The 24,895-nt window shown below is 43.1% G+C and overlaps 1 protein-coding gene across 1 annotated transcript in view; it reads left to right on the top strand.

Annotated features, from left to right (window-relative positions):
* The window catches only part of OFD1 (OFD1 centriole and centriolar satellite protein), a 1,865,993-nt gene that overhangs the window by 485,271 nt on the left and 1,355,827 nt on the right, over positions 1-24,895 (top strand). Inside the window, exon 11 of the mRNA XM_044072530.1 lies at positions 1,587-1,693. Within this exon, the coding sequence (XP_043928465.1) occupies positions 1,587-1,693 (107 nt within the window). The remainder of the gene's footprint in view (positions 1-1,586; positions 1,694-24,895) is intronic.

Below are 24,895 nucleotides of genomic sequence, written 5' to 3'. Positions count from 1 at the left end.
GAATATTGGAGGGGAGGGATGAAGTTTGAGCTAAAGTTGTCCTCTAATAGATTGTGTCTATGTCCTTTGGGTCTAAGTATGTGATATCATTTACTATTAGCTCTGCACAGTACTGGCCATTGTTTCTGAGATTTTTAACATAACTAAAGAAGGCTTTGTAGTTATCCTTTACCTGGGTGGCTGTTCTTGCCTCAGATCTGGCTTTGGTTGGTTTGATCAGAGTCTGTTTAGCATGAGTAATTTTGGCATCTTGAGAGTTAAATTTAGTTTTGTGACCATTTAGCTTTTTCTTTTCTTATAGAATTCATTTGTATTTGAGTTCCACTCCAGGTGTTTATTTTTGAATTTGGCATTATATTTATTTCTTGGAGGAACAAATGCATCTATTTAGCTATTTGCACATGCATAGACTTTGGCAGTGAAGAATTATGCATAAGCGGGGGGGGGGGGGGGTCATCAAGATGGAAGAGGCTTTTGAGTTTAGCCAGGTCACCTCTCAGTTTTAGTAGGTTAGCCTTTGCTTAATTTCTAAATACCGGTATTGGAAGATGCTGCAGACTTAGAGAGGGTGATTGATTTGTGGTCTGGTTTAACCACGGTGGAAGTTACAGTTAATGGAAAGGAAAGCTGCCTCATACTGGTAAGGACCAAGTCCAGGATTTTATCTCTCCTGGTTGTGATGCAGACAAACTGGTGCAAGGAGTTTGTATTGATGAAGTCCAGAAATCTCTGGGCAGATATGTTTATGGATGTATAATTCTCCTAGTTTGTGGAGGGATAGTTGAAGTCTCCTAGGAGAATGATGTTTGACTTAATACACAGACTCCACACTAGGTAGGAGGTATGTGCTGGTGGGGACATAGGGTTCTGTAGTTACCTGTGCTATGATATGATAATGGGTTTTGTTAGTGGTAAGCTGAATGTGGATGTGTTTTAGGTCATTGTCTTGTCTAAAGACTCTGGAGATGAAGTGGTTGGTCCTCATCCTCCTTACCATCCATTAAATGTGACAGTTTAGCTGTAATTATTTTTCCAATAAAATAAGCTCCAGACATACTCTTGAGTTATATTTACATGTGCAACTTCACTATATAAGCACTGTGTGGTCCACCAACTCCTCCAGAACCTCAGCCCTTGTCATACTCACTGTAAAAATGACAGCACTTTTTCTCCAAATCGTTCACCAATACTGAATAAGCTGTCTTTGCAAATACGTACTCTCACCTATTTTTTAAATAAGTCTTGTATTATGGACACTTTTGAATAGTTGTTAACTGAGAAGGTAAAAGGCACCTTTCTCAAGCACTGCAAGACTTACCTGAGCTTTTTTTGCAAGTGTTATTTCATTTCTGCTTTCATTGTGGTGTAACCATATTTTGTGGAGTCTAATGGTATGCTACATAGTTGTAGCAGTAGCCTAACTCTGATGACTTCTAACTGCACTCTGTCAAGGACACATGGACCTGCTTGATGTAAATTGTATGACTGTTGTATAACTGCAAGACTCGTCTGTATTTTGCAGAATTAAGCTTGAAATATATAGGGACTTCATTTATACTTCTTTTGTAATATAATTTTCTCTGCAGATTGAAGAGAAGGAGACATATCTACAGAGACAAAACCTGCTGAAAGACATTGAATTAGTCAGAAATAGAGAAGTGGAGCTGAAGCAACAGATTGAGTCCTTTGAACTGTAAGTCATATACAGTTTATAAAGTGAAATTTGCATAGATTATATGACTGGAAAAGTGCAGTATTTGTGCTATTTCCAGTCTGATGTATACCAAAATAACTGCTTTCATATTATGAGTTCAGAGCAGTATTTATTCCATTTCCAGTCTGATGTATACCAGAATAACTGCTTTCATATTATGTGTTCAGATAAACATGATTCAGTCTAGGATGTGTGGCATGCGTGGAGCTGAAAAAACTAGTGTTTTTCCCTTACAGTTTTGTAGGCAGTTAACATTTGGTGAAATTATTGAAAACAGCATATTTAGGTAACGTTTTCTGTATTAGCACATCATTAATTTTTTTCTTTTAATAACTTAGAAGAAGTAGATGTTGGCATGCAAACCTGAAAACACTCCATTGTCTTCATACATTTGATATATTGAGTGGCCCTAATCAGGTTTTTGATGGAACAGGTATTCAGATATAGCTGGAAAAAATGTGAATGCAAATTTCAGATCTTATTTTTTGTTTGGGATTTTAAAGCCATTTTCCCACCTTTGTAAAACTTACAGCATGTTATGATTCATTCATTCATTCATTCATTCATTCATTTTCTCATTATCCTGTTTATCTAGTTTATGGTCGCAGGGTCACAGTGAGACAGAGCTTATCCTCAGTGGACACAAGGCAGAGAAACCTCTCTTTGATTGGTTTCCAGTCAATTACACAACTTGTGTATGCATTCACTCACACATGAAATACTCATTTTTGAGCTGTTTGAAGGACCACTAAAATACCTATGGCATATGTTTGGGATGTGAGAGGAAACCAAAACACCTGGCAGAAAACTGTTTTTATTAAATACCTTTATTGAATTATCACTTGTGACACAGGTCCATTTAGATTTATAAAAAAGTTATCAAACTGCGTTAACAAGTTAAAATTAACAAACATTATGCTTCACATATATTGCTATATATTATATAACCTAAGTAACATTACATAAATTATTCAATTCCTGCCCTTTTTAAACAAGAAACATCTTTATTAAACCACCAGTTATGACATAAGCAGTCATACATTTATATAAATGAAAACGAACCACATTGACACAATCCTAGTTGCAAGCATTTTGCATCACAAACCATACTGACACACTCCCAGTTGCAAACATTATACATCACTTGTAATCTCCCCAATCATTTTCAGTCATACATTGCATAGCTCATTTAAGTCCCGCCTTCTTTTAAACCTCATTCCTCCCCTGTATGTATTGTTCCAACAATTCCTATTCTTTTCCTGTGTAGTTTGCTCCTACCTTTTTCTAAAGATCTCAATTCCAGTTGTTTTATCTCTGTAACTATAGTCATTACTTCTAATATATCTTTTTTAGATTTTGATTTCCATTTTCTAGTAATTGCTTTTTTTGGCAGCCACCATAATAAGAGACAGCAAGGCCTTACCATGTCTAGGCAGTTTGGTTTCTCTGTCATAGCTCTGAAAAATCATCTCCCTCATAACACCAATCTAACCACCCAGCATCTCTGACAGTGCATCCTGCAGAGAATCCTTAAAGTCCACCAACTCACCGCATTCCCAGAAAATATGGTCCCAATTACCTCTTTCTTCCCTGTCACACCTCCAACATTTGCTATTCACCTGTGGAAAAATTCTATGGAGTCTACTTGGAGTATAACAATATCTATGTAAACATTTCCAAGCAAAATTCCTAAATCTTTTAGATTTTGTTGCATATTTGGGAGATGTGCATATGTCCTCCCATTGCTTCTTTGTGAATTGCTTATCCAGTCTCTCTTCCCAATCCTTTTTAACCTCCTCTGATTGATTCTTATAGTTATCATGCAATATTGTATATGCTCTACTAATTATTCCTTTTTTAATGGCAGCTTCTGTTCTAGATTCTACGAAAACTCTGCCAATCCTGGTCTTTTGTTTAGGACCCCCTATTTCTTTCTCTTTGCCTATACTCTGATATCAGTCCTTGATAGGGAAGGCAATCTCTAACCTTGGCAGAAAACTATGTTGTCACAGGGTGGATATGTAGATTCTGCAGAGAAGGTACCTCAGCTTAGAGCTAAGATGTCTGAGGCAGCAGTACAAATGTGTGCTATTGTTCTACCCACCCATTAAGATAAATACAGCAAAAACTATGACAGTTTTTGTAATCAACAGAGTGGCTGAAATTTATTGTGGTATCAGTTTAAATTACTGTTGCATTGTAATAGTTCATAGAGAAAGAAAGATAAGTGTTTTCATTTGTTGATATGATTTGATATTCATATTTAACAGTCTATATCTGCTTTAGCTAAAGTCTTTAAGCCTATATTAGTAATTCCAGTATACAGTTGCATTACATTTTGCTATTTAAGTGGTCTGGTCTCACTGTTGGTATTAAACCCTAGATGTTCATTGTGTTACACTGCTGCAGTTATTACACTTGGGTTATCCTGCCGTCAGGCGGTCCCTCAGTTGGCCAGAGTTCCAAAGTCTTGGTCCGGCGTCAGTTGCTGTCGCTTCTTCCCTGACATCAGTGCAACAGGGGTGTATAAGATGCAGCCGACGCCATTTTCTCCAGTCTTTCTTGCTGCACGGTGCCCGAAGCAAAAGCAGTTCGCAAGTGCCGGTCGGCCGACTCCTGAGATTTTCATTCCAAATCCAGAACCAAAGTCTTCTACAAAGCTAAGTACCCCGTTGGGGAAACTTTTTCTTGCCTCAGACCGATGTCAGCAAAAGTTAATAACTGTATTTCTTGTGGGAAGCAAATACCTCATAAGGATTTCCATTCTTATTGTATGTCATGCCTAGGCCCAGACCACGACGTCACAGGTTGTCGGTTTTGTGCTAGGTTTAACAAGCGCACTATTAAACGTCGGTTTGATTTTGCCCAACATTATTTTGGCAGAAAATTCAATTACACCATGCCATCGGAACTACCGATGACCGGAATACACAAAAAGCGCAAAGACAAGGACCGGCATCCGAGGCCCAAAACTGACGACAAAGCCTCTTCTATGCCAGTCGCCAGTTCTCCAGTTTTGAGCGAGGTGCCTTCGCAGCCCCTGACGACCGCTTCTTTGGAACCACAGGCCGCCTCTGACTCCCACGTGGAGATGGCTGGGCCTTCGGACGCACCAGATTTACAGCCTACCGAGACTAACCCTTCAGAGGGATCTGGAGTAGCTGAACAAACCCGTAGCTTCAGAGGGTGTTTTCAGACCTACTCAGTTAACCATTAAATCTTCTGCTAAGTATAAAACCCCTTTAAAAACAAAGAAACAACTTCAACATTCACCAGGACAGGCCTCCATGCCTAAGAAACAAATGCTCAAAATGGCCGTAGACTTAATTACTCTGATCAGGGGGTCCCATCCCCCCTCCTGATAAAAGGCCTAGACAGGATGCAGACTATGACTCATCTGACCAGGTATCCATCTCTTCAGATTCATCCTCAGACCTAGGATACTCTTTACCCCCTTATGAGGATTCTGATGCTGAGGAATCAGTTCCTTCAGCCTCTCCACCAGAGGACTACTCCTTTGGGGAAACCTTACATACCATGAGGGAGCATTTCCATTGGGAGGGCCAGGATTATTCAGAATCCAAGAAAAGGCTCAGAGATTTCCTTTTATTACCTCAACACAGACCCCTTGCTATTCCGCCAGTGTTAGATATTGTGGATGATGTGTATTCTGAATCCAGTTTAAATCCTGATTCGTTACCTCCTGCTCCAGTTAAGCCAGACAGATACTACAGAGTCCCTGACTCTCACAAATTTCTTTATAAAAGCCCTGTTGCTGATCCTGAAACTATTTCCCAGAGTCCCAAAGGGGTAAAGGCCTTTACAGCAAAAAATCCAGTCCCCTCTGACAGAGATTCCAGAGCATTAGACAGATGGGGGAAGAAAGCATATATACATCTGCAACTTTAGCAATGAGGGCCTTAAATTGCCAGTTTCACATGCTAAAATATCAGCAATATTTGATGTCTCAGTTGAAACAAAAAAATGCTTCCAAATTAGAGATCTTCCTAATTATAAGGAAATGCAGGATTTATTGCATGCAGCTGAACAAGTGGGAAAACATACTTTGCAATGTGGTTTTGATTCATTAGAGGCCTCCTGTAGAGCAGCAGGTACAGGGTCTGTCATTAGAAGACATGCTTGGTTAACAGAACAGACTTTACCAGATCATGTTAAAGCAAAATTATTGGATGCACCTTTGCAGCAGGATGTTTTATTTGGAGTTAAGGCAAAAGAGGTATTAAAGAAAATGGAGGATAAGGCAAAATCTATGCAAATGGTGAAGGATTTCTTACAGGTTCAGCCTCCTCGATTTAGCAGAAATTGGCCAACAAAGAATTGGTCCTTTCCAGTTACAGACAGACCTCAAAGGGGCAAATACAGACGTCTAAGAGGCAGAGGTCAACCACAAGGTCCGTACAGGCCTCGACAATGGGGTGCTTCAACCCAGAAAGAAGGGGAAGACAGGCCTCAACCTTATAAAAAACAGCCCCAATGACTTCCCACTACAGCTGCCAAACACTTCTCTCTTGGCAGCCCCCTTGGGAGGAAAACTGGCACTTTTCTGTCACAATTGGCATATGATCACCAAAGACAAATGGGTTCTCAGCATTGTATCTCAAGGTTACAGATTCACTTTCACACTCTGCCAAGGTTAAAAGGAATGCCAAATCTGTCACCAAATCAATGGGCAGAGGTTCAAAGACAAATTACAGCCCTCATGGACAGGAGAGCTATTCAAAAGGTACCAACACAGGAGCAAGGACAAGGATTTTACTCAAGACTCTTTCTGGTTCCCAGAAAGGGCAAAGCCTGGAGGCCCATTCTGGATCTTTCTTCTCTAAACACTTACCTGGATGTTCCAAAATTCAAAATGTTGACACTGCATCAGCGTATTCCCATGCTGGGCAAGAAAGCTTGGCTCGTAACTTTGGACCTCAAGGAGGCATACCTGCATGTCCCTATCAGACAAAACTGCAGAAGATACCTCAGATTCTTAGCAGGTTCAATGCATTACCAATTCTCTGCACTGCCCTTTGGCTTATCTACTGTGCCCAGGGTCTTTACAAAATGTCTGGCACCAGTAATTGCATTTTGCAGACAAAAAGGAATTCAAATTTACCCATACTTGGATGACTGCCTTATTCAAGCAGAGAGCAAAGACATTCTTCTAAAGCATCTGGTGTTTGTAAAAAGATTGCTAATTTGCGTAGGGTACACAGTAAACAAAAAAGAAGTCAAAACTAGTGCCCTCACAAGAGATAATATTCCTGCGTGCCAGCTTAAATACAATGGCCCAGATGGCTTATCTCACGCCAGACAAGCAAGGACAACTGACTCAATATTTCCAATTGATGGCAACAAAGACCCAACTCCCTGCAAGAAAAATTCTGCAGCCCTTGGGTTACATGGCATCTTGCATACTACTAATTCCATATGCCAGACTGCATATGAGGAAACTACAATGGTACCTAAAGAGTGTCTGGTCTCAACACTGTCACAGTTTGGAAACAGTAATACCACTTATTCCTTGCCTTCAACAGGAGTTTCGATGGTGGGCTCAAGCCTGTCACCTCAACAAGGGACAGCCTTTCACTCAACCCACAGCCAGGCAAACACTGACAACCGATGCATTGGATTACGCCTGGGGAGCACACATGGCAGGAAAATGTATTCAGGGCAAGTGGCCCGCAGAACAAAGGCATCTTCACATCAATCAAAAAGAGATGCTAGCTGTACAAAATGCCCTTATAGCTTTCAAGGACCTTCTGCATCCAGGACAACTACTACTAAAGACAGACAACACCACAGTTATGTGGTACATAAACAAGCAAGGGGGCACTCATTCTTATCCCCTCTGCAGACAAGCCATGACCTTGTGGAACACAGCTCTAACCTATCAAGTTCATCTGCAAGCACAATTCCTGCCAGAAGAGAAAAACACACTGGCAGACGACTTAAGCAGAAACATCATTGCATCCCCAATGAATTGCCAACTACAGAAATTCTGCACAAGGACTTAAAACCCACAAGCATGGAAAGTGGACGCCCTCTCATTCAGCCGGAATATGCTTTCCTACCACTACCTCTCCTTTCACAGGTACTCATAAAAGCCAGGCAAGAAAAGCCAAAGATGATCCTGATTGCCCCAGACTGGCCATGCCATCACTGGTACCCAATCTTAAAGAACTTAGCACAAGGTCCACCCTGGATTTTGCCTCAAATCCCACATCTTCTGACTCGGCAAACAATCAGATACTTCACAGCCAGCTCAAGACTTTAAACCTGGCTGCATGGCAGATTCCTTAGTCAAGCAAGCAATGCCTCTCTCCAAAGCTGTTATGGATGTCATTTTGGAGGCCAGAAGGCCTAGCACCAGGAAAGCCTATTCGGATAAATGGAAGAGATTCTGTGCCTGGAACCAGGCTCACAGCCTTGACCCTCTTTTCCCAAATATTCCTCAGATACTACAGTACTTAACTGAGATGCTGGACAAAGGCCTCTCCTTTACATCCATCAAGATCCACGCCTCTGCCATCTCTGCTCATTACAACACGGACCCACCAATTTTTTCTAATCCTTTGCTAAAACTGTACCTCAGAGGGGCTAAAAACATAAGACCGCCCCGTAGAGCACCAACTCCAACTTGGGACCTCAACTTCGTGTTGGAAAAATTAACGTTACCTCCTTTTGAGCAAGCTAACTCAGCAGACTTAAAATATGTCTCTTGGAAAATTGCTCTACTCCTGGCAATAACCTCAGCACGAAGAGTTTCAGAATTAGAGGCACTAATGGCAGTGGAACCTTTCATCATTTTCCACCAAGACAGGGTGTCTTTAAGAACAAACCCTACTTTTATGCCAAAAGTGGTATCAAGTGTGGCTCTAAACCAAACTATTCACCTGCCAACTTTTTATCCAAATCCACAGAATAAAGGGGAGAGACTTCTGCATTCCTTGGACATACACAGGCTTCTACTTGGACAAAATGAAAGCTTTCAGAAAAACTGAGCAATTGTTTGCAGCATATGCTGCAGGTGCACAGGGAAAAGCCATTTCAAAACAGACCATTTCAAAATGGGTAGGACACTGTATACGTTTCTGTTATACACACCATGGGAAAACTGTACCTAACAGCATTAAGTCTCATTCCACCAGGGCAACAGCCACTTCAACTGCCTACCTCAGAGGAGTACCTACCAAGGACATTTTGGAAGCAGCAACTTGGAGTTCTGTATATACCTTCACCAAGCATTACCATCTGCCTCTTTACTCTAAATCCAGAGCTGACTTTGCCACTGCAGTGCTGCAGGGCCTTATAGCCACCCCTAATGCCTTATAGAACCAGCCACCCTACCTCAGCTTTGGGATTCTACCCAAGTGTAATGACTGCAGCAGTGTAACACGATGAACATAGTACAGTTTTGTACCTACCATAAATGTAGATGTTCGAGTGTATACACTGCTGCAGTCTAGGTTACCCTCCCTCCTTCCCCTCTTACTTGCTGGTACTTACCTAAGCCTTCTACCCTTTGCTACCTTTGGGGAGTATTTGCTGGTAACTGAAAGTTTTTGATTGCTTTTCTTATGTATGTTTTATTAGCAATTTGCATGGCCTACCTTTTTGGGGACACCCGACATCTGGGGCAAGAAAAACTGAAGAAAATGGCGTCGGCTGCATCTTGTATACCCCTGTTGCACTGACATCAGGGAAGAAGCGACAGCAACTGACACCAGACAAAGACTTTGGAACTCTGGCCAACTGAGGGACTGCCTGACGGCAGGATAACCCAAGTGTAATGACTGCAGCAGTGTATACACTCAGACATCTACATTTATGGTAGGTACAAAACTGTACTTTTCATTCTTATGTACTGATTGTTATGTCAGGCTATTTCAGGACTAGTCTTTGTATTAAGGCAGTTCCAGGTCAGTCAGCTCAGAGTAAGGGGTCTCATTGGATGTCCTTCAAGGATGCATCTGCAGTCCTAACAAATGGGTTGTCCTGTCGTCAGGCAGCCCTTCGGTCAGCCGGATTCCAAAGTCTGGGTCTGGCCTCGGCTGGTGTCGCACTTCACCCGACGTCATCTCTGCTGGTCTTCGGGTATAAAGGCATCAGCCGACGCCATTTTCCTCAGTCTTTCTTGCCGCTGGCTCAAGCAGAAGCTGTTCGCAAGTGCCGGTCGGTCAGATCCAGAGATTACTACTACCAAATACTACTTCGAAGACTTCTAAAAAGCTAAGTACCCCATTGGGGACTCTTTCTTGCCTCAGCCGATGTCAGAAAAAGAGAATAACTGTTTAACTTGTGGAAAACAAATACCTCATAAATATTTCCACTCTTACTGCTTACCTTGTTTAGGCCCAGACCACGACGTAGCAGCCTGTTTAGCCTGTGCTTCTTTCAACCGACGAACGCTTAGGCGTTGGTCGGAGTTTGCTGAACAGTTTTTCGGATCAGATTTTGCGTACATAATGCCGTCGGATCCTCCGACTTCTCAAATTGTTAAGAAACGCAAAGAAAAAGACCGACACTCGCGGTCCGCGGTTTCGGCCAAAACCACGGTTAAGCAAACCGCGAGTGTCTCTGTTTCGGCCGAAACCGAGCAAACGGGTCAATCTTCAGCCGAATTCATGACTCCTACCGAGGCTCCTGCTACCCTAGTTGAATCGGCCTCTGAAGTTTTGCCTATTAATGTGGTTCCTCTAGAATTATCGGACACCATCCCTTTGGATGTCTCTACCCCAGCACGTGGTGCTGCTAGGCCTCCTGCAGCCATGTCTATAAAGGCCTTTGCCAGGGCTAAAGCAGCCAAATCTGCTAAATCTGTGCCTGTTAAGCCCCCCTCACACAGGCCCAGTTCCAGTTCTCAAATGCTTACTCTGGCAGAGGATCTCATCTCTTTAATAAGGGGATCCCAATCTCACCCAGACAGGGCCTCTCAGCCTCCAGAAAAGAGACCTAGAGCAGAGCCCCCTGAGCCAGTGTCCTCAGATGATTCTTCTGATGATTCAGACAATACAGACCATCCAGAGGCTCCTTTTTCTACTTATGAAGATTCTGATGCTGAAGAATCTATTCCTTCTGCCTCTCCACCAGAGGAATTTTCCTTTGGGGAAACCTTACATGCCATGAGAGAGCAATTCCAATGGCAGGGACAAGATTTCTCTGATTCAAGAAAAAGGCTTAGGCCCTTTCTACATTTACCGCAACATAGGCCCTTAGGCCCTTAGCTATACCTCCAGTTCTTCCTGTTGTGGATGATGCATTTAATGATGTTTGCTCTGCTCCTGATACTTTGCCTCCAGCCCCTGCCAAGCCCGATAGGTTTTACAGGGTACCGGACACTCATCACCACCTATACAAGGCTCCCCTTGCAGATCCTGAGACTATCTCCCAGGGGCCTGAGGCAGTAGCTTCGACCTCAGCAAAAACCCTCTCCCTTCTGAAAGGGAATCCAGGTCCTTAGAGAGATGGGGTAAAAAAGTTTACACCTCTGCTACTCTCTCAGCTAGAGCTTTGAACTGTCAGTTTCATATGATCCAATACCAAGAGTTTATGCTTGATCAGTTAACTAAGAAACTGTCCTCTGGTGATTCCTTAGATAAGAAATATGTTTTAGAAATGGTGAATAACATTCAGCAGGTTAGTAACCATTCTTTAAAATGTGGCTATGATGCACTGGAGGCTTCATTTAGATCAGCCATGACTGGCACAGTTATAAGAAGGCATGCATGGTTGAAAGAACAGGTCTTGCCGGATCATGTTAAATCAAAGCTATTAGATGCTCCTATGGATAAGGTCAGTCTATTTGGTTCTCCTGCCCAGCAAGTAATGAAGAAAATGGAAGAGAAGGCAAAATCTGTACAAACAGTTAAAGATTTCTTACAGGTTCAGCCCCCTAGGTTTAGCAGGAACTGGCCTTCCAAAAATTGTTCCTTTCCAGACTCCTCTAAATCTCAGAGAGGCAGGAATAGACGTTCCAGAGGCAGAAATCAATCCAGAGGAGGTGCCTACAGAGGACACCAGTGGCAAGGCAATAACCAACGAGGCACAGACACAACCACTGCCACTGCAACAGGACAATCACAGTGACTTGGCTCTGACACCGCCTACCAGGGAACAAATAGCAGCACCCTTAGGCGGAAAGTTAGCCTTATTTTCAAAAAAATTGGCACTATAACACAAGAGACAAGTGGATTTTGCAAACTATAGACCAAGGCTACAGGTTTCATTTCCACACCTTACCAGAAAAAAGAGGAATGCCAAACCTACCTCCAAATCAAAAAACAGAAGCTCTAAAACAGATAGCTCAATTAACAAAGATGAGAGCTGTGGAAAGGGTACCACCTACAGAACAGAGCAAAGGATTCTACTCCAGACTCTTCCTAGTACCAAGAAAAGAGAAAAGTTGGAGACCTATTCTCGACCTGTCCGCTTTAAACACATTCATCATTGTTCCAAAATTCAAAATGCTGACCCTACAGCAACTTCTTCCCATGCTGGGCAAGGAGTGTTGGCTGGTAACTCTAGATCTCAAGGAGGCATACCTGCACGTCCCCATACGACCAAATTGCAGAAGATACCTCAGATTTCTTGCAGGATCAGAGCATTATCAATTCTCAGCATTGCCCTTTGGCTTATCTACTGCGCCCAGAGTATTCACAAAATGCCTGGCATCAGTAATCACTCATTGCAGGCTACAGGGAATCCAAATTTACCCATACCTGGACGACTGCCTGATACAAGCGGACAACAAAAGCAAGCTGACAAAAGACTTAGAGTCATTTGCTTACTACAAGCCCTGGGATACACGGTCAATTTAAAAAAGTCAAGACTGATACCATCCCAAACAAGAACATTCTTGGGTGCAGAATTGGACACAGTAAAACAGATGGCATTCCTAACTGCAGAAAAACAAGAACAACTCCCTCTTTACTTCTTGGCATTAACAAAGCAGAACAAACTAACAGCAAGGAAAGTACTGCAGGCCTTGGGCTTCATGGCATCATGCATAATCCTGGTCCCCCATGCCAGACTGCATATGAGAAAGCTACAGTGGTACCTAAAGAATTTATGGTCTCAACACAGACACAGCTTAGAAACCGAAATACCACTAATCCCATGCCTGAAACAAGAGTTCCTAAGGTGGGCTCAAGCATGCCACTCAAACCCAGGCTTGCCCTTCCACAACTTTCAAGCAAGCCAAACCATCACAATGGACGCCTCAGACCTAGGTTGGGGGGCACACATGCTGGACAAATGCATACAAGGATTATGGACTCCAGACCAGCTGCACCTGCACATAAATCAAAAAGAAATGCTGGCAGTAAAACTAGCAATCCAGAATTTCAGACCATTCCTCAAAGAAGGCCATTTAATGATAAGGACAGACAACACTACAGTCATGTGGTACATCAACAAACAGGGAGGCACTCATTCATACCCCCTATGCCGAATGACTCTGGACCTATGGAATATGGCTCTGAGCTACAACATCCAGTTACAGGCAATATTTGTACCGGGAAAAGAAAACATCCTAGCAGACATGTTAAGCAGAACTACCTCGGATGCTCACGAATGGATGCTACACCCGGACATCTTCAAGGCCATCACAAAGAAATGGGGAATGCCACAAATAGACCTATTCGCATCCCCACTCAATCACCAGCTCAAGAAATTCTGCATAAGGACATACCACCCACTTGCATGGAAGGTGGACTCTCTATCCTTCAGTTGGAAAGGCCTGACAGCATATGCATTTCCACCTCTTCCTTTGATGCACAAGGTACTACTGAAAATCAAAGAGGAACGTCCAAGGATAATTCTGATAGCTCCAAATTGGCCAAGACAACACTGGTATCCATTGCTGAGGAGCATGTCTCGGGGGAGAACGTGGACACTACCCCTGATGCCTTTGATGTTAACTCAGAACGACTACAACATCATGCATCCAAACCTAAAAACTCTGCAACTGACTGCCTGGAACATTACATAACAGCAACTAACCCAGATTTATCCCAAAGGGTTAAAGACATTATCCTTGAGGCCCGCAGACCTTCAACAAGAAGGAACTATGCAGGAAAATGGAAAAGGTTTGTCATTTGGAGTACTGAAAGAGGAAAAGATGTGTCAAACATAGATATTGCTAACATCCTGGAGTACTTGGCAGAGCTTCTCCATACAGGCCTGTCCTATTCCTTCATCAAGATACATGCATCAGCTATTTCTGCAGAATACAGCTTCGATCCCCCTGTCTTCTCTCATCCTCTACTCAGGCAGTTCCTCAGAGGAATCAAGAATGTAAAACCTCCTAGGAAACCACCATTACCAGCATGGGACTTGAACTTTGTGCTAGAAAAATTGACACTCCCTCCATTTGAACCAGCAGCAACAGCAGATCTTCAACACCTGTCCTGGAAAACTGCTTTCCTACTGGCAATTACTTCAGCAAGAAGGGTTTCGGAACTACAGGCCTTAATGGCAGTAAAACCCTTCCTAATCTTCCATCAAGATAGAGTGTCCATGAGAACTAATCCTACATTTATGCCTAAGGTGGTATCCAGAGTGTCTCTAAACCAGGCAATCCACCTACCTACCTTCTTTCCCAATCCACAGAACAGGGGAAAGACTGCTGCATACCTTGGATGTACATAGACAGTTGCGCTACTACCTGGACAGAACCAAGGGCAATAGAAAAACTGACCAGCTTTTAGTAGCTTATGCAACAGGAAGGGAAGGAAAAGCAATTTCCAAACAGACAATCTCCAAGTGGATAGGAAATTGCATAAGATTCTGTTACTCCTACCATGGAAAGCAAATTCCACAGAACATAAGACCTCACTCTACAAGGGCTACAGCCACTACCACAGCTTTCTTATGAGGAGTGGCTACCAAGGACATTATTGAGGCGGCTACTTGGACCTCCGTGCATACATTTGCCAAGCATTACAACTTACCTCTATACTCTAGATCCCGAGCAGGGTTTGCCACTGCTGTATTGCAAGGGATCCTAACTACACCATAATTCTTCTTCCTCCTCCCCTAGTTTGGCTATGGTATTCTACCCATTTGTTAGGACTGCAGATGCATCCTTGAAGGACATAGTACAGTTTTGTACCTACCATAAATGTAGATGTCCGAACAGGATAGCATCTGCAGTCAGGATTACCCACCCTCCTTCCCCTCTGTGGTACTCCTAGGGTATTTACCCTCCTAATAGCTAGCTAGGGGGGGATCTCTTATGGTGTATTTGTTTGTATATATGTACATACATGCTTATTTTTTGTGTTTGCCTACTATTTTTTTGGGAAACATTGGCATTTACCCAAAATTTAGCTTTCCAAAAGGGCAACTGGCATCTGGGGCAAGAAACACTGAGGAAAATGGCGTCGGCTGATGCCTTTATACCCGAAGACCAGCAGAGATGACGTCGGGTGAAGTGCGACACCAGCCGAGGCCAGACCCAGACTTTGGAATCCGGCCGACCGAAGGGCTGCCTGACGACAGGACAACCCATTTGTTAGGACTGCAGATGCTATCCTGTTCGGACATCTACATTTATGGTAGGTACAAAACTGTACTTTTTCCCTCCCACCCCATCCTGTAGTTGCATTCATAAACTCAGTGTATCTGTCATTGCCTACCCCTTATGATTATTTGACAAGATAATTCCCTCCCTCTTGCAGTTTATTGGCTGTTGACAATAAACTCAAGTATCATTTGCAAAGTCTCTCTCCTTAAAATACTCACTAGGCTTTGATAAAATTGCTTAATATTTATTGTCTGACACTGCTTTTAGTATTAAATTATTATTTTTTTTTACTATAATTAGCTTACTGGTTCATGCTGATGGCAGAACATTAGTTCATAGGTTCATAGGTATGTACTAGGCTAATGGCCCTGGAGCCTTTACAAGCCTAGCCCATAGAAGTGCCCTGGCATTGTGCCGCCCGACGTTAGTACCCAGTGCCTCTATCAAGTAGACACTTCAGTTATCCCCAGGGTGTACTTTCTATTTCCCATTCACTCATCAAGATTTCTCTTGAAGAGGGCCAGTGAGGTGCTATGCTTGACATGTATGGGAAGTCTATTCCAGAGCATGGGCAGTCTCTGGATTATGAACCCGTCCCTCCAGCATGTTCTATTGATTGTGGTAATGAGGTTGAGGTCTCAGGAGCATGTGGTGCGGAGGGATTTGGATTTCATTAGATGTAGCATTTCTAACAGAGTTGTATCAGACATGGCTTTGTAAGTCAAGCTGAGATCGCCTCTTAGTAGACGATATGAGACAGAGAATAGCTGGAGTTTTTTGAGTCTATCCATGTAGGACATGTGTTTAAGGCCCAGGATCTTCTTTGTGAGGTACTTTTGTGGCCTTTCCAGCTGTTGCATATGTCTGTTTATTATTCTATGTATTTATTTATTTATTTACATTTGTTTACCGGTAAATTCTGACTGGACACAGGCCCTTTTTCAGAAGAGGCCTGGGGAGAAAAGCTCCACAGAAAGACATGGTAGATGGGAAAACAATAACAATAAAGGTATGTATACAGTAGAAGTGATCATGACATGGAGTAATACAGGAGCAAAATTGGTGCAATTGAGTAGTAAGCTCTAATTACAAACATTGAGAAATAAGTAAAGCACAGTGCTACAAATGTTCTAGACAGAGACTAGATAACAGTAATAATAGACTAAAAGATAACTAAATCTTTGAAGGATTAACAAGCAGTTAATAATCTTCAGTTCAGTTTTATAGTGATAGAGAGGATACTCTATCTAAATCTGGGAAAGGAGAGAAGGGTTGAAGGGGACGGGTTATTAGTCAGGGTTTGGACAAGGACAAAGCCAGTGAGAAATTACATGCCAAATGGGGTATTATACTCTATGATTGGCCTAATGAGGGAAGAGTAGAGAGAGAATGATGACTTCTTTCTTCCTGGATGCAAAACCCTTGGTAATGAGATGTGCCACATAAAAAGACTTTCTGACCACAGTGGCAATGTGGTGGTCAAAGGAGAGGTTGCTGTCAACCTGTCTCCCCAGATCTCTTATAACGCCTTCGGTGTTCAGTGGGCTCTCATCGATGTGGTAATTAGTAGGAACTGAGTTTTTCCCAAAGGGGATGACAACGCATTTTTTGGCATTAAGCTTAAGACCATGGTTTCAACGCCAATTGTTTTTTACTGAACTTTAAATACTCAGTAATAAGTCCACACAAACATTATCCTAAAATGGAACTGGAAGCAATTATAGTTACTCCTGCCCCCAGAGTCATTCTTGTTGGTTTCATGGAGCAGCACTTTCCCACAACTTCTCAAGCCAGCCTGACTGGGATGGTTATCTTGAGACAGTGTAAGAACTGTCTCATGCTGTCTGAGGATCATCTATTACTCAAACAGAATAACATAGTATGTGAGAGATGTACGTACATAATATCCTTGGAGGCACAAATCTCACACACAGTAAACTCAGTCACCAGTTGGTAAGTTGCTTGTCTGGTGCCCCAGGATCCTTCAGGTCATGCATACCCTCAAGTCCTTGAAAAGCAAGTACAAGTATTATTGTATCATAGTTCATGCTGGTGTCAGTGACTTGAGGTTTTCCTCCCTGGACTATATGAAGAGAGACATGATGCAGCTCTCAGATTGTGTCCAAGGCAGGTATGAGTATAGCATTGAGCAGCATTCTACCTTCTCCAAGGATGATACCATGATATGAGCAAAAATAATTGACTTCATTAATTGGCTCAGTTTTTGGTGTCATACAAAGAAAGTCTAATATTTGTCAGCCTGGGAAATTATGATCAACAAGCAATGGTACTTCTTTGGGGATGGCCTCCATCTCTCCCTCTGTAGGGTTTCAGCTATTGGCAAAAACAATACCCACTCCCAATAGTGCTTTTTGTAGGCGATGCCAACCTGATAAACCTACCAATATAATGAAACAAGCAAAGGAAAATATGAGGGTGTTACTGATCAATGCTAGGAGCATAAACAAAGAAATTCCACTCCCTTCAAGCCCTTCTCACCCTGGAGGGCATTTATGTCAGTGTAGTGACTGCAAAGTGGTTTAAAATAGCAGAGAGCACTCTGGCTGTGCAGGGCCACAACGCCTTCTACATGTTTAGACCCGCTACTGTGCTGGAGAGACAAATAAATGGAGGTGTCTCAGTCTACATCTAGAAGAGACTCACATCAAGGCTGGTATTGCAGAATGATGGACTACAGCTTCTTCATATCCAAAGAATCATCAGAAAGATCTCAAACCATATAACAGCTAGCTGTAGAATTCCTCCATGGCAGAAGAAAGCCACAATACCTATCTAAAGAAGCTAGAATCACTCAGTATTAAATCCAGTATCATTTTCCTAGATGATCTAAACTATCCAACTGTAGCTTGAGAAACCTACGCCACCACCAGTGCACAAGCACAGGGATTCCTGGACTTTAAAAATACAAATGCCATGGAGCAATTAGTCAGAGTACTCACTACGGGGAATAACATCTTGGAATGTTGTCCTTGCTAATATGGGAGCATCTTGCACCATCCCTTGCATATCTTCATCACTTGTTACATGTGACCATAAAGCAGCCTCCTTCAAAATAAAATTAAAACCAGAAAACCGTCCACCCAAGGTGCCTTTAGAATTTTTTTTAAGACAAACTACCAACTCCTAAGGGATACATTGGCAAGTTTCAAGTCCCTACCAAACCCAGATAACTCCACTGAATATGCAGAAAAGTGTACCACTACACTATGCTAGCATGTAAACAGCTGCCAAGATGCAACTGCACCCTGCAGGAACAAGTGCAGGGCAAACCCCAGGAACTAAACCCTATGGTGGAACCATAAAATCAACAAGCTTTTCAATGAAAGGAAAAGAATTTTAATCAAAAGTAAAAAGAAGGGTAATTTCCAGAATGTTATAGCCTTTGTCACTGAACTAAACAAACAAATCAGGAGCTTAATAAAATCCACCAAAGCCAAGTTTTAGGCTAAATTAGCTACCCAAGCCAAAGACAATACAATGTATTTTTGGTTATGTTCATAATCTCAAAAGCACAATGCAGCAATGCACTGAGCTGATTGTGAATGGTGTTACTTACACTGAGGCTGAAGATACAGTGAACCTACTGGCCAATAAATTTGATTTTAACTATCCCTCTCTCCCTTCCATCTGTCCCTGAAGATATCCCTGAAACTGGCTTGCCTCCATGTATCACATAAGAACAAGACATAAAAGTGCTGTCAGTAGCTAAAAATACTACATCAGTAGGACCTGACAGTATCCCTGAATGCATATTAATTAGTATGAAGCATGATTTAGCTACTCCCCTAACAAAACTGTTCAGTCTCAGCCTCCATACAGGTTTGTACCAAGCGTATGGAGAGTAACTACAATCATTCCCCTGTATAAACGAGGACCTTACACTGACCCAGGCAATTGCAAGCTCATAAGTCTGACCAGCCTCATGTGCAAAGCCATGGAAAGACTTCTCATGGAACTTATCATTCAGGACATAGGAAACCTACAAACACTGGATCCATCTCCGTTTGGATTCATCAAAGGCAGGTCATGCTTACTCAACCTGGTGGATTTTTTTGAAAAGGTCATCAAAGCAATGGATGAAAGCAAAATGGTACATGCCACATACCTCGACCTGGCCAAAGCTTTAGACACAATACCCTAATCAGGCATAGTAGAAAAGCTAAATAAACTAGCTCATAGAGAGGATGCAGGATCTCAAAACAGAAGTTGTTACCTCCATAAAGAGATCAGTCACCAGTGGAGTCCCCTGGACTTCTGTGCTGTGATCTCTCCTGTTTGGCATCTACTTTTCTAAAGTAAAAGCCAGTGTCAAAAGGTGCTGGCTGACTTTGGCTATAGGGAACCTCCAAACACTGGACCTGTCTCTGTTTGGATTTGTCAAGGGCAGGTCATATTTACTCAGTCTGGTGGATCTGTCTAAAACTGATAAGATCTTACTTAAATGAAAAAAAAAGTCCAGCTAATAGCCCCAACAGCTGTTATTACAGCTCAAGATAGAAAGATCTGACTAAAGGTGCACCAACAGCTCTTATAGAAATTTCATCTAGTCATAGTTCGTCACTTGCTGTGAAAACTATCCCAACCTTAGCATGTTCTTTCCAGAAACAGTTTACCAAGCCAGAAATACTGCCTCTGTCATCCACACCACAATGAAAAGGCATGTTAATAAGCTGGCTGACTGGCACAAAACAGGGCATCTTTCTGTGCTGCTGGTGACCTGAGCTCAGTTAAGCTTGAAAGGGGGGTTTTAGAATGATGCAGCTGGGAACCTGTTCTCTTGTCTTAGGAGGGAGGAGGGTATGAGAACATACCACCACTTGTGTAACCTGTGACAGAGGCCAGAAATCATAGAAGTAATTAACACATAGTAATAAAGGGGGAAAGTCAAGATATGTAGCACCTGGCTTGAGGTAACATGCACTGACCTTGTTGCACATCTCCTTCTTCCCTGGATGTTCATCGTGCATACAGCTGCAGTCATAACAGATGGGTTTTCCTGCTGTCAGGTGGGTCCTCGGTCGGCCGAATTCCAAAGTCTAGGTCCGGCGTTGGTTGTCATCGCTTCCTCCCTGACGTCAGTGTGACAGGGGTATAAAAGATCCAGCCGACGCCATTTTCTCCAGTCTTTCTTGCCGCGTGGTGCCCAAAGCAGAAGCAGTTCGCAAGTGCCGGTCGGCCAGCTCCTGAGATTACGAATATTTTTCAACCGAAGTCTTCTTGAAAGCTAAGTACCCCGTTGGGGAAACTTTTCTTGCCTCAGACCGATGTCAGACAAAGTTAATAATTGCATTTCCTGTGGGAAGCAAATACCGCATAAGGATTTTCATTCCCTCTGCATTCCTTGCCTAGGCCCAGACCACGATGTCTTGGCCTGTTGTTTTTGTGCTACCACGCCAAAGCTGACTACAGGTGGTCCGGTTCTCAGTGAGGCGCCTACGCAGCCCCTGACTACCGACGACACTTCATTGGCGGGGTCTTCTGTGCCCGAGGTCGCAGGCTCTTCGGCCCACACCCCGACTACAGATACCGAAGCCACTATTGGCGGTGAAACTCAGAGTTTAGATAGACCTGCCACCTCTCAAGGTGTCTACAGGCCTTCCTCTTCTTTTTCCATCAAGGCTTTCACTAAGTCTAAATCAGCCATGCATACTAAAAGACAAGCTCCACAGGGCCCTTCTCAAGGCCCCATGCCTAAAAAGCAGATGCTCAAAATGGCTGAAGATTTGATTTCTCTTATTAGGGGTTCTCATCCCCCCCCCCGGGCAAAAGACCCAGAGTGGAGGAAGAATCCCCCTCCTCGGACCAGGCCTCCATTATTTCAGAACATCCTGAAGACCGGGAACATTCTTACTCCCCTTTTGAAGATTCTGATGCAGAGGAGTCCATTCCCTCTGTCTCCCCCCCTGAGGATTACTCTTTTAGGGAAACCTTACATACCTTGAGGGAACACTTCCACTGGGAAGGCCAAGAGTACTCAGACTCCAAGAAAAGGCTTAGGGATTTCCTCTTGCTCCCTCAGCACAGGCCTCTGGCTATACCTCCTGTCTTAGACATTCTAGATGACGTGTATTCGGAGGCCTACCTTAACCCAGATTCTTTACCTCCAGCTCCAGTCAAGCCTGACAGGTATTACCGGGTTCCTGACTCACACCAATTCCTATACAAAAGCCATGCGGCTGACCCAGAAACTATATCACAGGGTCCCAAGGGAATTAAGGCCTCCACTGCTAAAAATCCATTACCTTCAGAGAGAGATTCCAGAGCTTTAGAGAGGTGGGGGAAAAAGGTTTACACCTCAGCCACCTTAACCATGAGGGCATTAAACTGTGTCAGTTCCATATGTTAAAGTACCAACAATTTCTGTTATCACAGTTGAGAAACAAAATGTCACAACCTGAACAACCAGACTTGAAGGAGTTGCAGGATTTGATACATAGTGCAGAACAAGTGGGTAAACATACCTTGCAATGTGGTTTTGATGCTTTAGAGGCCTCATGTAGAGCTGCTGTTACAGGATCAGTCATACGTAGACATGCCTGGCTCAAAGAGCAAACCTTACCAGATCATGTCAAAGCTAAATTACTAGATGCCCCTCTGCAAAAAGATGTATTGTTTGGTGTTAAAGCTGAGGAGGTATTAAAGAAAATGGAGGAAAAGGCAAAATCAATGCAAACAGTAAAAGATTTCCTACAGGTACAACCTCCATGTTTCAGTAGAAATTGGCCTTCCAAAAATTGGTCCTTTCCAGCCACGGACAGACCCCAAAGAGGTAGATACAGGCGCCCGAGGGGCAGAGGGCAATCTCAAGGATCATTTAGAGGCAGACAATGGCAAGCACCCACACAAAGAGGAGGTGAGGATAGTTCACAGCCATTCAGAAAGCAGCACCAATGACTTTCCCCCTTTGCATGCCAAGCAAGGCTCAAATGGCAGCACCTTTAGGCAGAAAACTGGCATTATTTTCGAAAAATTGGCATATTGTCACAAAAGACAAATGGATCCTGGACTTTATAGACAGAGGCTACAGATTTCACTTTCACACCTTTCCAAAAATGAGAGGCATGCCAAACCTGCCACACAATCAAAGGGCAGAGGCACAAAAACAAATTTCAGATCTCATGGACATGAAAGCTATTCAAGAGGTACCTGTACAAGAACAGGGTCAAGGTTTTTATTCCAGACTATTCCTGGTACCAAGGAAGGGAAAAGATTGGAGACCTATTTTGGACCTATCCATCCTAAACACATTTTTACTCGTGCCAAAATTCAAGATGCTGACATTACAGCAGCTTCTTCCCATGCTGGGCAAGGAGTCTTGGCTGGTAACATTGGATCTCAAGGAGGCATACCTGCATGTCCCAATCAGACAAGATTGCAGAAGATACCTCAGATTTCTTGCAGGTTCAACCCATTATCAATTCTCTGCATTGCCCTTTGGCTTATCTACTGTGCCCAGAGTGTTCACGAAATGCCTGGCATCAGTAATCGCCTACTGCAGACTTCAAGGGATACAAATATACCCATATCTGGACAACTGTCTGATCCAAGCGGACAGCAAGCACATACTTATGAAACATCTGACATTTGTAATAATGTTGTTGAATTCTCTGGGATACACAGTCAACAAAAAGAAATCAAGGCTAATACCCTCTCAAACAATAATTTTCCTGGGTGCCAGCTTGGATACAAACACCCAGATGGCCTACCTCACGCCAGAGAAACAAGGGCAACTAACTCAATACTTCAGAAAACTGGCAACTTTCACCAGGCTGACTGCAAGGAAAATCCTGCAGGCTCTGGGATTCATGGCATCTTGCATCCTACTAATCCCATGTGCAAAGCTGCATATGAGGAAACTTCAGTGGTACCTAAAAAAACCTATGGTCTCAACACAGCCACAGTTTGGAAACAATAATACCACTAATTCCATGTCTTCAAAAGGAATTTCTGTGGTGGGCTCAAGCATGCCAAAGAAACACAGGTCTCCCATTCTGCAAGCCTCAAGCAAATCAAATCATCACAACAGACTCGGACTACGCCTGGGGGGCGCACATGACAGATCGGTGCATTCAGGGCAAATGGTCCCAAAAAGAAAAGCACCTACACATCAATCAGAAGGAAATGCTAGCAGTAATAAATGCTATTATAGCTTTCAAAGACCTACTGCATCCAGGCCAGCTATTGATAAGGACGGACAACACCACAGTAATGTAGTACATAAATAAACAAACCGGGAGGTACCCATTCATACCCCCTATGCAGGCAAGCCATGTCTCTTTGGAACATGGCTCTGGAATTACAAATTGAGCTTCAAGCACAGTACTTGCCAGGCAAGGAAAACACACTGGCAAACAACCTAAGCAGAAATATGACAGATCCACACGAATGGAAGTTGCATCCTCAAGTTTTCACAAAGATAACTCAAGCATGGGGAAGGCCAGACTTTGCCTCCCACAAAAATCACCAATTGGCAAAATTCTGCTCAAGGACCTTTCATCCACAGGCCTGGAAAGTGGACGCACTCTCCTTCAGTTGGGCAACAATGACAGTTTATGCCTTTCCACCTCTCCCTCTGCTGCCCAAAGTTCTATTAAAAACCAGAGCAGACAGACCAAAGATGATTCTCATTGCTCCAGACTGGCCAAGACAACACTGGTACCCACTCCTGAAAAGCCTGACTCATTCCCCACCATGGATCCTGCCTCTAATGCCTCTTCTACTGACTCAGCACAACTTCAAAACTCTTCACAGTCAGCTGAAAACACTCAATCTAGCCGCATGGAAGATTCCTTAAATTCACAACAGGCCCTACTCTCCAAGGAGGTGCAGGATGTCATTTTGGAGGCCAGAAGACCTTCTACAAGAAAAGCCTACTCTGCAAAATGGAAACAGTTTTGTGCCTGGAATGAGAAAAAGGGTCAGAATCCTGGAATACTGAATTTACCCCATATATTACAGTACCTAGCTGAGATGCTAAGCAATGGACTTTCATTCTCCTCCATCAAAATCCATGCCTCAGCCTTTTCTGCAGAATACAACACTGATCCTCCTTTATTCTCTCACCCCCTCTTAAGACAGTTCTTCAGAGGGGCTAAGAATATAAAACCCCCAAGGAAACAACCAGTACCTGCTTGGGACCTCAATTTCATACTAGAAAAACTGACCTTGCCTCCTTTTGAGCCAGCTGCTTCAACAGAACTGCAATACTTATCTTGGAAAACAGCCTTCCTCCTGGCAATCACTTCAGCTCGCAGGGTTTCGGAACTACAAGCCCTCATGGCTGTGCAGCCTTTCATCATTTTCCATTAGGACAGAGTTACCTTACGAACCAATCCGTCCTTTATGCCAAAGGTAGTATCCAGGGTAGCCTTGAATCAGGCTATCCACTTACCTACCTTTTACCCTAATCCTCAAAACAAAGGGGAAAGACTACTACATTCCTTGGACATTCACAGATGGCTGCGTTATTATTTGGACAGAACAAAGCCTTTCAGAAAATCAGAGCAACTCTTTGTGTCCTATGCTGCAGGAGCTCAAGGGAAGCCTATTTCCAAACAGACAATCTCAAAGTGGATAGCCCACTGCATACACTTTTGTTACTCTTTTCATGGTAAATCTGTACCTGT

Source organism: Protopterus annectens, chromosome 5.part0 (assembly GCF_019279795.1).
Source record: "Protopterus annectens isolate FY-2018-M chromosome 5.part0, PAN1.0, whole genome shotgun sequence".
Taxonomy (NCBI): Eukaryota; Metazoa; Chordata; order Ceratodontiformes; family Protopteridae; genus Protopterus; species Protopterus annectens.
This window is presented reverse-complemented; position numbering and strand designations above follow the sequence as displayed.